Source organism: Aedes albopictus, chromosome 3, assembly GCF_035046485.1.
Source record: "Aedes albopictus strain Foshan chromosome 3, AalbF5, whole genome shotgun sequence".
Taxonomy (NCBI): domain Eukaryota; kingdom Metazoa; phylum Arthropoda; class Insecta; order Diptera; family Culicidae; genus Aedes; species Aedes albopictus.
In genome coordinates, this window is record NC_085138.1 from 173,055,441 (window position 1) to 173,072,536 (window position 17,096).

Below are 17,096 nucleotides of genomic sequence, written 5' to 3' on the forward strand. Positions count from 1 at the left end.
GAACATTGAGGAAGAATTTTAAGATTGTTTTTATCGAAAAAAATAAATTTCGTCATATATTTTTGGAAATTTGGCTAAAATTTAAGGAGATCGTCCCTAAAACTCGCCAATATCTTGAATTTCATCAATCTGACGCAAAACCTGCATTCAGATGATCGAATGGTATTGTACTCAGCTTTTAATTTACCGAAAAAGATTTGAAATTGCTTCAACAAAACGCAAGATATTTGAATTTTAGTAAATTCCATATAAAACTCGATATTAAGCTAAGACTCAAAAACTGCTCTACTTAAAATTTTTTGAAGCACGGTTTCGAAATCAGTGCTGAATTGCACTTCAAAAATTTTGGTTGTTGACAGAAGTTTACGACTTTCGTTGTTTTTTTGTAAACTAGTGTTAAAGCTCTAGCTTGTGGAGCATAGCTTCTAATCGCACCATGCAGTGCACCCGCTCCAGGCGATGAAACTTTTCGTGAGAATAGTTTCTTTTTCGTATTTACTGGTGCATGCTCCGTGTGTCGTTTGTCTAGTGCACGGTGTACAACATTTAGAAGGTGATACATTCCGGAAATCTATCAGTTTTTAGATGACGTAATTCAAATCGTTCAAAGGCGTGAACAAATGAAACAAAATGATAGCACTCCACATCAGTTTTGATCAACGTTCGAAGACAATGAGAACGACGTCTCATGTTTATATCCAAAATTTGGTGTTTACATAGGTAACTAGCCTGCCTTGTGATATTGTATACCGTGGTCTAATGTTAACTTTCGTTCAGTCTGTACAGCCTCTGCTTAAAGACGGTGTCCGTTTCTTTTTGGGGAGTTTGTTTTTACTGAAGTATTCTCCATATTAGTGGAACAAGTTTTCACTTATGATAAACAAAATCTATTTTATGCAATTCAGTGTCATAATTATGTTTTAAGCACTCATTTTGGTATCATAATAGTCAATTTTTCCGAACTCGTTCATTATGCAACTGAAATGAGTTGCATAGTGAAAAATAGTTATATTTTGTTCATAATGCAACTCATTTGAGTTGCGATATGAACATTATGCAACTCAAATGAGTTGCATTATGAAAAAATCATTGCATAAACTTTTGTATGGAGCTCGTTGCAAAACTTGATTTTTCAGCACTCTTCGTATTTATCCAACTCGGCAAGCCTCGTTGGATAATGTACGACTCGTGTTGAAAAAATCAACTTTTGCAACTCGTTACATAAATAACTATTATTGATTATTGAGATACCCTTTTTATTATAGGGTATTGATTCCCTTATTAAGTATGTGGCTCTCATTTTCATCCTTCGAAAACAAAGAATCGAAACGCTGTTTGGTTTGTTTCCTATTTTTGTATTTTTTGTTAGAAGTGAGCACCCATGAAAACAAAAAGAAAGGAATCAATCGGTGCCGTAATCGCTTGTTTTCGAATAGGATGAATATGGAAGCTTGAGATTACTGATGGCACACATACCTACATATCAATTATACCATCGCTTTCGTGTAGAAACAACTCAAGAAAAAAGTAAAGTGTGAATTTTTAGAAAAAGCATTTGCAAATTTGGACTACCGAAACACACCCTATTTGATAAGTTGCCAAAATCTCCAATTTCTCAACGAATTTCTGAACGGATCTTTGTGAGATGACAGTTAACAAAGTTTTCCATCATTTGCCATCAAATCTCAAAATGGTAAATTTTCAATTGTGCAAGAAATTGCCGATGTACTTAGAGAACGAAATATTAAACACCACTAAAATTCCGATTAAATACTGATTGAAGTTGGTTCAAACAAAAATGTTTAATTTGAAATGCTTTTAGTATGTTACAGGGCCCACATAGCCGAGGCGGTAAAACGCACGGGTATTCAGCATGACCGTGCGGTGAGGACGGGTTCGATTCCCGGTCGGTCCAGGATCTTTTCGTAAAGGAAATTTCCTTTGACTTCCTTGGGCATAGAGTATCTTCGTGCCTGCCACACGATATACGCATGCAAAATGGTCATTGCAGAGGAAGCTCTCAGTTAATAACTGTGGAAGTTCTCATAGAACACTAAGCTGACAAGCAGGCTTTGTCCCATGAGGGACGTCACGCCAAGAAGATGAGAGAAGAGAGAGAGAGAGAGAGATAGAGAGAGAGAGAAGAGAGATGAGAGAGAGAGAGAGAGAGGAGAGAGAGAGAGAGAGAGAGAGAGAGAGAGAGAGAGAGAGAGAGAGGGAGAGAGAGAGAGAGAGAGAGAGAGAGAGAGAGAGAGAGAGAGAGAGAGAGAGAGAGAGAGAGAGAGAGAGAGAGATATGTTACAGTTACACATCAATGTTTAACAGACCCAGGAATTCTGTGAAAAGTTTACAAATCTATGTAACTTAAGATATGTACTATAATACAACATTTCAAAATTAACAACAAAAACCTTAAGGTGCAGGTCACTAGCGTCACATTTCAAACTCGTATTTTCTTAAGTAAAAATCCTTACAACGAGCTTGATATTGGTCTTACAGTAATGATACTTGGTGTTCTCTGCGAGTAAGTAATCAATTGATGGACCACCAAATTTGTTGCACGAGAATAACTGTAGTCGAATGAAAGGCGTTCTACATAATGTTGGGCCCTCCTTGTAATATAGCAACCTTGTCATATACATAAGTATGAAAATTGTTGGATATATACATTATCATGTTTTTCAGAGTAAGTTACAAATCTTCAACCGAAACTTTGCTCTTGAATAAACTCTTTTCCATATGGAATTGGGGTCCTTAAAAGGACCATTTGCAAAAAAGGTTCCTGAAAAATAAAAAGATCATTTATCCCAGATATAAGTCAATGTTATTTGCCTGATTAAGCGCGTTCCCCTCGAATGCGTCGGGCCAGCTGGATGTCCTTCGGCATGATGGTCACACGCTTGGCGTGGATTGCACACAAGTTGGTATCTTCGAACAGGCCCACCAGGTAGGCCTCGCTCGCCTCTTGCAGTGCCATCACAGCCGAGCTCTGGAAGCGCAAATCGGTCTTGAAGTCCTGGGCGATTTCGCGAACCAACCGTTGGAAGGGCAGCTTTCGGATGAGCAACTCAGTCGACTTCTGGTAGCGACGGATCTCTCGCAGGGCCACCGTTCCCGGCCGATAGCGATGTGGTTTCTTCACGCCACCGGTAGCAGGGGCACTCTTCCGAGCCGCCTTGGTTGCCAGCTGTTTGCGAGGTGCCTTGCCTCCTGTTGATTTGCGCGCCGTTTGCTTGGTACGAGCCATTTTCCGTTTTGAATTGCTTGGGTGTTTATCCTGTTAGATGCTGAGAAATGTACTGCCGTCGTCGAGGACATGCATTCGGTATTTATAGAAAGACACAGGATGTATCTCAACTAAGTGTGGATAGAGAACCGATCCATTGTATTTTCTTCGAAGCAGCTGTAGGACAGATGCATCCTTGCGTCTTATGTATGCATGTTATTTTCCCCTACGAAAACATCTTTAAAGGGAATGTAGTTGCCAATTTGTAGGGCCCTTGCTTATGTATTCTCCCTAGAAATTAGGGTGCACGGCTCTTTAAAGACCATAAATGCGGACAAAAAAAGAGTCGTATGTATGCCATTCATTAGGAAATATTTACAGTCACATAACTTGAAAGAAGCCAGTGCTATCCTTAGCACAAAATGCAGAACCGTTAAGATTGTTATTTTCCCTATTTATACTCATCCAGCAACAGCTTCTTAGTGCAATTTGTAAAACATATTGGGAAATCATTAAATATCGTCTCATGCTTCTGACGTTACCTTAAGTTATTTAAAAAAATCAAAGGGCATTAGTATCTTTAGCCTAAAAGTACCAAGGGCCAACTAGCACTCTAGGGCACATGGGGGAATGCTACGGTCAATTTATTGTAATTTCATGTAGCTAGAACAGTTGTGTCCAAAATTTGTAAATATAAACTTCTTATACAATTCACCTACAATTCACTGCGGACCCTACGCAGAGTGCGGAACTGGAGACAAACAGCCATGGACCGAGTGGAATGGAGGCGGCTACTATGTACAGCAGAGGCCTTAGCCTGATCGGTAAGGTAAGTATACAATTCAAAAAGAGAACTCAAAATGCGTAGCACATAATAATATGTTGATGTACAGTAAATACAAAAAAAAATATGCAGGTAATGATTTGATTGCTAAATTCACTGCGTGCAGAAAAACTATCAAGCTTACCCCGTTTTACGGGAGCTCGGAATCCGGAACAGGCCACTATAGTTCTAAATGACCCTAAAATATTTGAAGATATGAATACTGTATGATTTAGATGTAAAAACTTATCGATTCATATAAGATCTGTAAAAAACAACGAAAATGTCTCATTTGGCCAACCGATGTATTCCACTGGGTTTTCGTATAAATCCGGAACCGGTCATCCAACATCACCAACCGGTGCATTCTATGAAACGGTAGTCATTTCCGGTTGTTTTGTCAAATTTTCATCAAAATTGAGTAAAAATTGAAGAAAATAGAGCCAAATGAACATCAAAATTTGAGTGCGCATGTCAGGGGCGTAGTCTATACGCCCACACATGCATACATACATTGATTTGTTCAACATCATTAAGACAAGACATAATCAACAATAGTACGCCACAATACTCGGTTTGTAGCTGACGCTCTCCATCCTCGGTCGCGCCTAATGCTCGCCAAGTCACGCTCCACCTGGTCCGCCCATCGTGCTCTCCGCGCTCCACGCCTTTTTGTGCCAACCGGATCAGTTGCAAACACCAGCTTTGCAGGGTTATTGTCTGGTATTCTTGCAACGTGCCCTGCCCACTGTATCCTTCCGGCTTTGGCCGCCTTCTGGATGCTGGGTTCGCTGTAAATTGCAGCGAGCTCGTGGTTTATCCTTCTCCGCCACACACCGTTCTCCTGCATACCGCCGAAATCGTCCTTAGCACGCGTCGCTCGAAAACACCGAGTGCTTGCAGGTCCTCCTCGAGCATGGTCCATGTCTCTTGCCCGTAGAGGACCACCGGTCTTATTAATGTCTTGTACATGGTGCATTTGGTGCGTGGGTGAATCTTTTTCCACCGCAGTTTCTTCTGGAGCCCGTAGTAGGCCCGACTTCCGCTGATGATGCGCCTCCAAATTTCAGTAAGGATTCGAGGTAGACGAATTCCTCCACCACCTCGAAAGTATCTCCGTCTATTGTAACATTACTGCCCAGACGGATCCGGTCGTGTTCGGTTCCGCCTACCAGCATGTATTTTGTTTTTGAGGCATTCACCACCAGTCCGACCTTTGCTGCTTCACGTTTCAGGCGGGTGTACAGCTCTGCCACCGTTTCAAATGTTCTGGCAATAATGTCCATGTCCGCAAAGCACACAAATTGGCCGGATTTTGTGAAAATCGTTCCCCGGCTGTTCAGCCCATTTCGTCGCATCACACCTTCCAGAGCAATGTTGAAGAGTAGGCATGAGAGTCCATCACCTTGTCGCAGTCCCCGGCAAGATTCGAATGAACTTAGTAGTTCCCCCGAAACCCTTACGCAGTTTTGCACACCGTCCATCGTTGCTTCAATCAGTCTAATCAGCTTCCCAGGAAAGCCGTTTTCGTCCATGATTCTCCATAGCTCTGCGCGGTCGATATTGCCGTATGCCGCTTTGAAGTCGATGATCAGGTGATGCGTTGGGACCTGGTATTCACGGCATTTCTGGATGATTTGCCGTACCGTAAAGATCTGGTCCGCTGTCGACCGGCCGTCGATGAAGCCGGCTTGATAACTTCCCACGAACTCATTCGTTTTAGGTGACAGACAACGGAAGATAATCTGGGATAGAACTTTGTAGGCAGCATTCAAAATAGTAATCGCCCTGAAGTTCTCACATTCCAAATGGTCGTCTTTCTTGTGAATGGGGTAGATTACGCCTTCCTTCCACTACTCCGGTAGCTGTTCGATTTCCCAGATCCTGGCTATCAGCCGATGCAGACAGGTGGCCAACTTTTCTGGGCCCGTCTTGTTGGCTTTGTTGGTTTTGAGCTGGTGAATGGCATCCTTAACTTCCCTCAGTGTGGGAGTTTGTTCATTTCCGTCCTCCGCTGCACTGGCGTCGTCATTTCTTCCGTTGCCGTGGGCTCCCGTGCCTACGTTTTCCACGCCGTTCAGGTGCTGATCGAAGTGCTGCTTCCACCTTTCGATCACCTTATGTCCGTCCGTCAAGAGGCCTTCGTCTTCATCCCTTATTTCGGCTCGTGGCACGAAGCCGTTGCGGGATGCGTTAAGCTTCTGATAGAACTTCCGTGTTTCTTGGGAACGGCACAGTAGTTCAATTTCTTCACACTTCGCTTCTTCCCGGCGGCGCTTTTTCTCCCGAAAGAGGCGGGTTGGCTGTTTCCGCTTCTGTTTCCACGTTCTGTCGAGTCCCTTGCTGCAGCATTACCGACCTCGCTGCGTTCTTCTCCTAAAAAACCGTTCTGCACTCTTTGCCGAACCATTAGTTCCGTTGATTCCGTTCCATGTACCCGATGGTGCTCTCGGCTGCATCGTTGATGGCTGCTTTCACTGTATTCCAGCAGTCCTCTAGAGGGGCCTCATCGAGCTCGCTCTCGTCTGGCAACGCGGCTTCGAGATTCTGCGCGTATGCTGAGGCGACATCCGATTGCTTCAGTCGCTCTAGGTTGTACCGTGGCGGTCGCCGGTACCGTACATTGTTGATGACGAAGAGTTTTGGGCGCAGTTTGACTATCACCAGATACTAGTCGCATTCGATATTGGTGCTACGATAGGTCCTGACGTCGATAATGTCGGAGGAGTACCGTCCGTCAATCAGAACGTAGTCGATTTGAGATTCCGTCTGCTGTGGTGATCTTCAGGTGTAACGATAAGGGAGACTGTGTTGGAAAAAGGTGCTTCGTATGGCCATATTTTTGAAGGCGGCGCAATCAATGAGTCGTAGGCCGTTTTCGTTCGTCTGTTGGTGGGCGCTGAACTCACCAATCGTTGGTCTGAATTCCTCCTCCTGGCCTACCTAAGCGTTCAAATCTCCTATGATGATCTTGACGTCGTGGCTTGGGCAGCGATCGTACTCGCGTTCGAGCTGCGCGTAAAATGCATCCTTGTCATTATCAGTGCTTCCGGAGTGTGGGCTGTGCACGTTTATTATGCTGAAGTTGAAGAATCGGCCCTTGATCCTCAACCTGCACATTCTTTCGTCGATCGGCAACCAACCAATCACGCGCCTCAGCATATCACCCATCACGATGAAAGCTGTTCCCAGCTCGCGTGTGTTGCCGCAGCTCTGGTAGATGGTATGATTACCTTTAAACGTTCGCACCATGGATCCTGTCCAACACACCTCCTGCAGCGCTACGATGCCGAACCCACTGTCCTTCAGTAGATCGGCGAGTATGCGGGTGCTCCCAATGAAGTTGAGAGATCGGCAGTTCCACGTACCGAGTTTCCAATCGCAAGACCTTTTCGTTCACTGGGGTCGTTGCCGTTGGTCTCGGTTCGTATTATTCTGTTGCTGATTTTCCGTTACAATGTTTTTTTTTTCGGCTGGCTCGTAGGGCCTGACACCAACCCCCTACTTTCCGGAGGACCATAGTGCACAGTTGAGCTTAGAGTCTGTCCCTGGCACTCGGACGCAGATCAGCCACCCCTAACATGGGGATCAGACGCTGTGGTGAGCCGCTCTTCCTGGAGAACAGACGCTCAGGTTTGCCGAAGCAAATCCCCCTTCTCTGTCAGCCTGTGACCAAAGTTCCCACCGGGGTTGGTTACCCGATCTTGCCTAAATTTGCTCATAGTTTAAAGTCGGTACCACGAGGAGGTAGGGATAGGAGTTGTTGGGCAAAAACTAGTGGATCACAATGGGATCTGAATTGCGCAGCATACCCAGCCTTTACCGTGTCACGCTCACACAACATCCTCAAATTTGAACAATAGCCATACTCGATTACACAATTGATGTTGGATCCAGTCAAAACCATTAGATTATTCAAAACCCCCTTCACGCCCCACAACCACCCCCCCCCCCCCCCCCCCCTAACACCTTTCGTAATTAACGGACAGACCCTAAGTAGACATCGACACACATATAAATACTATCAGTGCAAACACTTACATGGAATATCGAGCATTATAAACATGATGAAGTTTATGAATTAGCGAATAAAATTTATGTAAATGACTGTACAAGTCAAAGTTTCTTGGTGAAATAAACAAGTGAATAAATAGGTCACTAAGTTCTAATTTTAAAAAGCTTTTAGTGTATAATGGAAAGTCGAATTCATTTCACGTACTTCCTTCCATTTCCGAATGACGGTACAGCAAGGTGAATTAGCGAGCTCTTCACTTGCCAAAACCAAATCGAAGCTTAAAACAAATCAAACCGCATTCCTATTCAACTCAGCATCAGTTTACGCATCCACCCCGTGCCTGGCTTCATGAGCGTAGACTGAGAGACCCATCATCGCGTTTCGGCTGTAACGCGCGCAACCAAATTACAATCGTTACCCAATCGTGTAGACAATACAAGCGAATTGATTCCTAATGCCCGCCCCTTGGCCATTAAAAAGCAGCAAATTTGATTTAATTTCCGTTGGGTTAACATGGTAGTTAGTTACCCGCCGTAGTGGCGATCATCGTCCGACGGACAGTTGTGGCTCTGGTTGGAAGAGGAGGGAAATGCTTGACGAGTAAACCGAAGACGGGGGGCTCTGTTTTGGTAGTAAACTGTCAATTATACTTTACCTGCTAATGCTCATGCTCGATGCAATTGCGTTACGGTTTTTGTGCAACAACTTAGAGGCAATAGTGGTATGGTTTTCTGCAGCTCCTTTGGAAGAATTTTGTATGGGTCACAAGATATGGGTGATGGGCAGTCGGTACCGGTCATGCGTAGCTGTGCAGACATTTTACAGTAATATTCCATCAAAAGTAACAATGTTACAAATTAATGGGTTCTGTTGTCATAACACATTTTGCAGGGTGGTTCAATAATTTTACACTTGAACCTCTTTATAGGTATGCCATGGCCATAAAAAGTGTACATAAAATAAAAATGGGAATTTTGTGCATACATTCTTTATTACGCTTTAATAAGAAACTTAGATCGCGCGAATAGATCTTGCTCCTGGGTATTTGAGATGGGGCCAAGGGGGTTCCCGGAACGATTCCCATAGATTCCAAAACGAGGGGTTTCAAGGGGCTGCTTCAGATACGTTTGTTTCAAAGGAGGTTTTTTCAGAGGAGGTTGTTTCAGAGGGTTTCAGAATCTTTTTAAGGGTGGTTTAGTTACCATATCAATGGTATTAAGAGGATTTCAGGGACGTTCCAATAGAACTACAGGAGTTTGAAATATGTTTCAAGGGGATTAAAGGGAGAACCATGGGAGATGGAGGGGTTGTTTGTCTCAGGGGCCTTTAAAGAGTGTTACTAGAGCTTTAGGGGCATTTCAAGGCATTTGTGAGAGGTGAAGGGGGTTCAGGAAAGTTATAAGTGCGTTAAGCCAGGCTTAACTGTATGGGTAAGCCTGGCTTACCGGTTAAGCCGAGGTGAAGAAATCGGCCCTAAGAGGTTTTAGGGGCGCCTGGTAGAATTTCAGGGTCGTTTCAGGAGGGGTTTCAGGAACCTTTAAAGGGTTTTCCCAGGGGTTTCCGGGGAATTACAAATGGATTACGAGGCTTTTAAGGTGTTTCAATGGGATTATGGAAGTTAAGGGGTATTTCGAAACATTTCGGGGGCGTTTTAAGGTTTTTTTTTCTAGAGGGGTCACAGATGTTTTAGAGCGTTCAGAGGTATTTCAAAGAGATTGCAGGAATTTTATGAGCGTTTTGAATGTATGAAGCGCTCCAGACACCCCTTGGAACCCCGGAAACGCTCGTGAAACCTCTATCCAAGTAACACACTTGTCACCGAAGAATTGATTTGGTAAAATGAAATATTTTGCATGAGTCGTTAATTTAGATGTTTATTGACCAATTTACTCTTCGATTGGTAAAAAAAATATTTCCATGCTTAATAGATTGCGATCAAAGAAGCCCAAAATCGCATATTTTGCCCTATAAATTAAGGTATAGCTCAACATTGTGACGTGCTGGAGCAAATCTGAGTCCAGATTCGGACGCAGCAGCCCAAAATCTGTCAGAGACACATACGTTTGCTCTTGAGACAAAAAAAAGGTTGCACTATGATATCGAGCATATATTTATTAGTTATGAGTCAATCGGGTTCAAAATATCTGCCTGTCATATGGAGACCGGAAGTGTAATTTGAAATTTCACCATCTTGCTTCCACATCAGCTCGAATTGCCTACTGCCCATACCAACGTCACCCAACCGATGTCTATGCCGCTGTGCTGGCAAATAACCAAGAAGTAAAATGGGAAGCGATCAAAGCCGTTAAGTAATGTAGCAGACCGTTTACTGGACACATTAGCCGTTCCATTTGGTTTTACTTTCGATCACTATGCTCCATTTGCTTTGCATCAGTGGAACATTTTGCAGATCAATTTCACTTTCGATTCCATTAGAAATCTAAAATGGATGCACTAGTGTTCAACCAGTAAGTCAATTTGCTTACTTACTAGCTAACACGTGTTGCAGACAACACGGCCAGCCAGATGCTCTAAACGACAGCACTTTTATTTATTTGCTTCACTTTTGCCCCCTTTCCGAAGAGTAACTTACCCTTTGCACATATTTGCACAATTAAACTCAGGTGAGCTACCGTGGGAGATTGATCCACAACGGGGCAAAGCTATTTTTGCCAAATTGTGTACGACATTGACAGAGAGCCGCGTTTTTTTCCAAAAGGAAAAATGAATTTTTATTGGCAGATGCCATTCAATGGCAATTGGATGGCAAATTAGCGACGGCGAGCACGCCTCTCGGCCGATAAGTGGTACGCGTAAACAGATTCAATTTTTCGCCGATTCGATCTGAGCCATCTTGGTAGAAGAAGGCTCTGATCTAGGCCACCGGCGGCAGCATCATGTAGCGAGCGAGTGGCTTCGAATAATAGGCGCATGGAAAACACTATTAGCGTAGGTTCGTTTTGCTGCAATGCAAACCTATTGAGCAGATGATCTCAATTTGGGAAACCGACGAAATATGTGTGGGGTCCGAAAAGCTGTACCATGCCTGACCCAGCCTACGCAATTTTGATTTTGAGGTGTTTACAATACCAAACTGTTGGTCTGTCGTCACGTGGATTCATCAATAGTTAGTTACTCATATTTGAAAAGCTTATTTGTTAATGATACTTATGACTTTTGAAAACAATGTTGTTTTATTTCATTGCTTACCTAGAACAACGTGAGCAGTACTTGATCAATTGTAATAATTTTCTCTAAGGCTTTTATTCTTCTGCATTATGTATGTTTTTTATTTATTTTCTTTTTTGTTCTCGTGACTCATATGTATCTCCATCGGTTTTGCCTTTCTCGTACACTAAGTGTACTGGAAAGGCTATATGTTCACTCCAAAAATGACTTTTTGATAGATGGCCCGGAGGATCAAGTCGCATATACCAATCGACTCAGCTCGACGAATTGAGGTGATGTCTGTGTGTGTGTGTATGTGTGTGTGTGTGTGCGTGTGTGTGTATGTGTGTATGTGTGTGTACAAAAAACTCACATCACTTTTTGGCAGTAAACCTCAACCGATTTTAATGACCGACGGTTCATTCGACGCGGCATACAGTCCCATTGTTTCCTATTGAAAATGGTTCATATCGGTCCAGCCGTTCCGGAGTTATGGCCATTTAGGTGTTCCGGACCGGTACCCCTGGAAGGGGCCAGACATGAAAATGCAACAAACCCAAGCATGCGACGTATCAAACCACGGCGTTTTCGATCATCTGATGAACGGTAAGCAGGAAAATAGTCTCAGATCATATCGGAACCGGTAGTGTTCCGGAACCGGTTCCAGATGTCCCGCCGGAAGTGGCCAAATATGAAAGAGAACCAAACCCATGCATGCGACACATCAAGCAGCGGCATTTTCGATAACCTGATGAACGGTTAGCAGGAAAACAGTATAAGACCATACCTGAACCGGTAGTGTTCCGGAACCGGTTCTGGGTGTTCCGCCTGAAGTGGCCAAATATAAAATTGAACATAACTCATTCATGCGACATATCAAACAGCGACATTTTCGATTACCTGATGAACGATAAGCAGGAAAATAGTTTCAGACCATATCTGAACCGGTAGTGTTCCGGAACCGGTTCTGGGTGCCCCGTCGGAAGTGGCCGAATATAAAATTGAACATGCGACACATCAAACAGCGGCGTTTTCAATAACCTGATGAAAGGTAAGCAGGAAAATAGTTTCAGACCATATCTGAACCGGTAGTGTTCCGTAACCGGTTGCGAATGTCCCGCTGGAAGTGGCCAAATATAAAAGATAACCAAACCCATGCATGCGACACTTCAAACCACGGCGTTTTCGATAATCTGATGAACGGTAAGCAGGAAAATAGTATCAGACAATATCAGAACCGGGAGTGTTCCGGAACCGGTTCCGGATGTCCCGCCGGAAGTTGCCAAACATAAAAGAGAACCAAACCCATGTATTCGACACATCAAACAGCGACAGTTTCGATAACCTGACGAACATTGAGCAGGATAACAGTATCACACCTTATCTGAACTGGTAGTGCTCCGGAACTGGTTCTGGGTGTCCCGCTGGAAGTGACCAAATATAAAATTGAACATAACTCATTCATGCGATACATCAGACAGCGGCATTTTCGGTAACCTGATTGACCTGATGAACGGTTAGCAGGAAAACAGTATCAAACCATATCTGAACTGGAAGTGTTCCGGAACCGGTTCCGGAGGGTCCCAATGGGTGGATGCAAAATATAGAGGGTCTCCAGTTAGCCTAATGATTAACGCTATGGACCGCCAATCCGGAGACGGAGGGTTCGATTGCCGTTCCGGTCGGGAAAATTTTCTCGACTCCCAGGGCATAATGTATCATTGTACTTGCCACACAATGTACAAATTCATGCAATGGCAGGCAAAGAAAGCCCTTCAATAAATAACTGTGGAAGTGCTCTAACGGGTGGCCACTAAATAACGGGAATGCTTTTAGTAGCTGATTAAAAACAATAGAAGCGTCCATAGAGTAAACATTTTTTAGACAAAACCATCGTCTATCTATCCACAAAGTCAGCGTATTTTTTATTTTGTGTCAACTTATTCTGTTCTGCAGAAAACGACATTGAAACAGGAAGCACTACCAAAACGCCTTAGACGGCTCTACTGATTGCTCAAAACAACCGTAAAAAAAGTTAATAGTAAACCATTATAAAACTAGAACCCGCCCGGTTTTGAATGAATTCCACATTTCGGCATCCAAAGAAACAGATCCTGAAGGAAATAGAGGAAAACTAGCAAAACCAATAAGCATGATATCATTTCACATAATAAAATCTTCTTTTGTGACATGGGCTGGATAAATCAATAGAATGCCTTGTTAAATAACAATATTTACATCAAATCACATTTACACATTGAACAACATGTAAATGGTTCGTTATAAAAAAAAAATAGCACAAAAAAAGTTCAACAATGAACCGCAGTGCACAAATTACATCGACACGTTTTGGTGATACAGAAAAATAGCATTTTTTGGAAATTTCTATAAATGTCATTTACGGGAAAAGGCTACAACCAAAGCAGAAAAAAAAACAAGTCAGTATCCCCATTTTTTCTTATTACTTTTTGAGTGTGTAGATGCTAAAGGTAGCTGAGAAACCATTTATGTTGACCAACGATTTCACAGACGCAGAAAATGCGTGAAAGTAAACTCTGAAAAGTCGTACAAAGCAGTTGCTCCAACATCACTGCAAAAAAATACTGTACAAATTACTACGTTCAACTTTCCTAAATTTTATATTTTTCATGGACGTACATTGTTAAACCTTTATGATAGTTAAATTCAGATTGCCATTTTTAAAGATCATATATTTTTAAGAGCACATTCAAAGCATTCCCGTTATTTAGTGGCCACCCGTTAAGAACACTAAGTTGAAGGGAGACAGGCCAAGTTCCAATGCGAACGTTGAGCCAAAAAGAAGAAGATGATTTTTTTACTTTGCTTGCCTCAAACTGGCTATTACTTGAAAATGGTCAAACTTATCGCAGCTTTTTAACCCTCATTCGAAGGTTTAATAAATTTCTTTCAAAAAAAGATTGGGTTAGTTAAATAACTTAGTTTTCTAAAGCAAATGAGCTCGAAAGTATAATTTTGCCTTTCTCCTACACTGAAGTGTACTGAACGGCTATATGTTCACTCAAAAAAACAATTTTTGATAGAGGCTCGGAGGATCAAGTCACATATACCAATCAACTCAGTTCGACGAATTGAGATGATGCCTGTATGTGTGTATTGGAGTGGGTCAACGTTGTATGGAGCTGAAAAAGCGTTGCTTTTTCAATCTGTATTAGCGTCCAAAGCAACTGTGCAAAATTTGGAAGCGATTGGTTGCGTCCCCGTATTCCGCATTGCGATTGAAATTTGTTTGGAATTTAGTATGGGAAAACGTACTTTTTTGCATTTTATTCATAATTTGAATTCTTTTGTCTAACACCAAGTAACTAATGACGTTAAAGTATAGCCTAGAATATGCCGAAAAACTTTGCCGAAGACCGCAAAGTGATCTGACACTTGTGAAAAAAGTTATTTCTTCGGTAACTTAGGCCAAAGTTGAGATTTTATTGATGTTACTCCTTTACATGTTAAATGTTACCCAGACAACCAGTAATCGTATACGATGCTGCATAAGATGATAAAGTGGAGGCCATATGCGTGCATGCCTCCATTTGGGCGTATGTAAAATGTACGCATATCACCTCCACTTTAGCATCTTATGCAACATCTTGTACGATCACTGGTTGACTGGGTAAGCACCACTGGGCAATCTGCACGTTATACACACTCAGTTGAGCTCGGCTAATTCTCATTCTTTTGTCGAGATCCGCACAGCCGAACGCTCAGCAATCGCATTTTAACTGAGATATCAGTAAAAATTAAAGTTTATTCATAGCAGCACCCATGGGTGCCGCTATCATCAAACATCAAACGTCAAGCGTTTAGCCGAGATTTCAGCAAATGAACTTTAACCGAGATCCGCACAGCCGATCTCGGCATTCTGTTTTAAGTGTGTAACTTAAGTCGGATTACTTTGCGGTCTTCAACAAAGCTTTTCAGCATGTCCTAGGCTATACTTCAACGTCAATAGTTGGATCGTTTTAGACAAAAAAATCAATTTAGGAGAAAAATGCAAAAAAAAAAACAAGTTTTTCATACTAAATTCCATACAAATGCGGAATACGGGAACGCAACCAATCGCTCCCAAATTTTGCACTGTTGTTTTGGACGCCAAAAGGAATCGAAAAAGCTGTGTTCCAAAAAATCTACTTTGTTGATCCAGTCTATTGTATATTGCTATTAAAAATGGTACGGATAGGTCGAGGCGTTCCGGAGTTATGGCCATTTCAGTGATTCGGACCAGCACCGATGGAACTGGCCGTATATAAAACTGAACCAAGCCCCATTATGCGACTTATCAAACTGCGGCGATTTTTGTAACCTTTAGAATGGTTTACGAATTGTATGCGAAAATGAAAACTGGAGACCAGAAATTCCACGATATCGGTCCAAAATTCAAGATGGCATCCTAATATTCAAGAAGGTGGCTGTTTAAAGGAGTTTCAGGCTCTAAAACCATGTAATATTTGGTATTGAAAAGATGTCTGTAGTCCAAAAATGACGAATCAAATATCCAAGATGGCGACCAAAATATCCGAGATCGCGTCTCAAAATTCAAGATGGCGACTGTTTAATGGAGTTTTAGGACTTGAAACCATGCAATGGTGGGGAAGAAATTTGAACTCCAAAAATGACAAACAGAGTATCCATGGTGGTCTACAATCCAAGATGGCAGATCAAAACTTAAAATTACTTCTGTTTAATGGAGTTTTGGGCTCTAAAACCATTCAATTCATCATCATCATCATCATCTAAAACCATTCAATATGGGTGTATCTTATATGGGGAAGAAAAGTCTGGAGTCCAAAAATAGCGACCAGAATTTCCAAGCTGCCGGACTTTAATCCTAAAAATTCAAAATTGCGGCTCAAAAATGAAAAACCAGATAAACGATATGGTGTCTGATGCCATGGAATGGATTTCTGTTAAACATATGCAAGTGCAATATCCATCAACATGTCACTTGAGTTGTGTTGAAATGGGTTTTCGAAGGCACGAGAAAGGCGCCATCACCGCTAGGTGGATTAATTAGGGTTTTTAATATTTACATGCGTGTTCTTCAAACTGTGAATCAGGATGAACTTGAGGCCCTGTTACGATAGCCATTACGTATCGTCAAAAATTACGGAAGTGATCATCACTATCATTCGGAAACGTAGCATTGATGATCGAATCAAACTGAGCTGTTCTTCTAAACAGATCGATATTTAAAGAGGCCCAATCCTTGACGGAGAACTTCTGGAGCGACTTATGCTAGGTGACCTAGGCTAGGTCAGTACTTTTAATCCTCTAATACCCAACCCCGCCTATAGTTTGACCATTTTTGTATTTTTCTTCTCTGGGCATTAACAACTTTTCTGTTTTTGGCTGATATTTAGGATTTGATTTTTGGTATCTTTGAAAGCGTATTTACATTTTGAAGCCGGATTTTTTTTTGTCTTCGCTGTCGGAACCTCGCTGGCCTCGAACACGTTTCTAATGATTGGTTTCATCGCCGAGGTCGTATTGACTCCTCCGGCTCCAAAGGGTTAAATCATTAAAAAATTTGCTGCAAAATGGTGAGTCGATAAGGAGAGCGTCCAACATAACTCTGGTCCTCACAAGTTCCTGCCTCATGCTTCCACGGGTCAACCGATGACAAAGACCGCTAGCTAAAAGTTGTGTGATTAGCTGGTAGTGCAGCCTGGGCACTGTTGTCCTTCTGACTTCAGCTAGATTGAGGAGGTACGTCCCGAACGTCTGTTCACCAAGGAGGTGCAGCTCAAACAGCGTCTATCCTGGCATCCAGCGGCTGAGTATGAAATGCTCCTCCACCGGAAGCTATACCTAAGGTAGCAGCCCCACCA

The 17,096-nt window shown here is 42.6% G+C and overlaps 1 protein-coding gene across 1 annotated transcript; it reads right to left on the minus strand.

Annotated features, from left to right (window-relative positions):
- Positions 1–2,745: 2,745 nt before the first annotated feature.
- On the minus strand, positions 2,746–3,322 carry LOC134292035 (histone H3). Its single transcript, XM_062860694.1, has one exon. It carries the CDS (start codon positions 3,245–3,247, stop codon positions 2,837–2,839), a length of 411 nt encoding a protein of 136 aa, XP_062716678.1. The 5' UTR covers positions 3,248–3,322; the 3' UTR covers positions 2,746–2,836.
- Between the last annotated feature and the right edge of the window lie 13,774 nt (positions 3,323–17,096).

Excerpts from the sequence above, each read along its gene's own strand:
- LOC134292035 (XM_062860694.1), bottom strand. The coding sequence starts at position 3,247 with ATGGCTCGTACCAAGCAAACGGCGCGCAAATCAACAGGAGGCAAGGCA.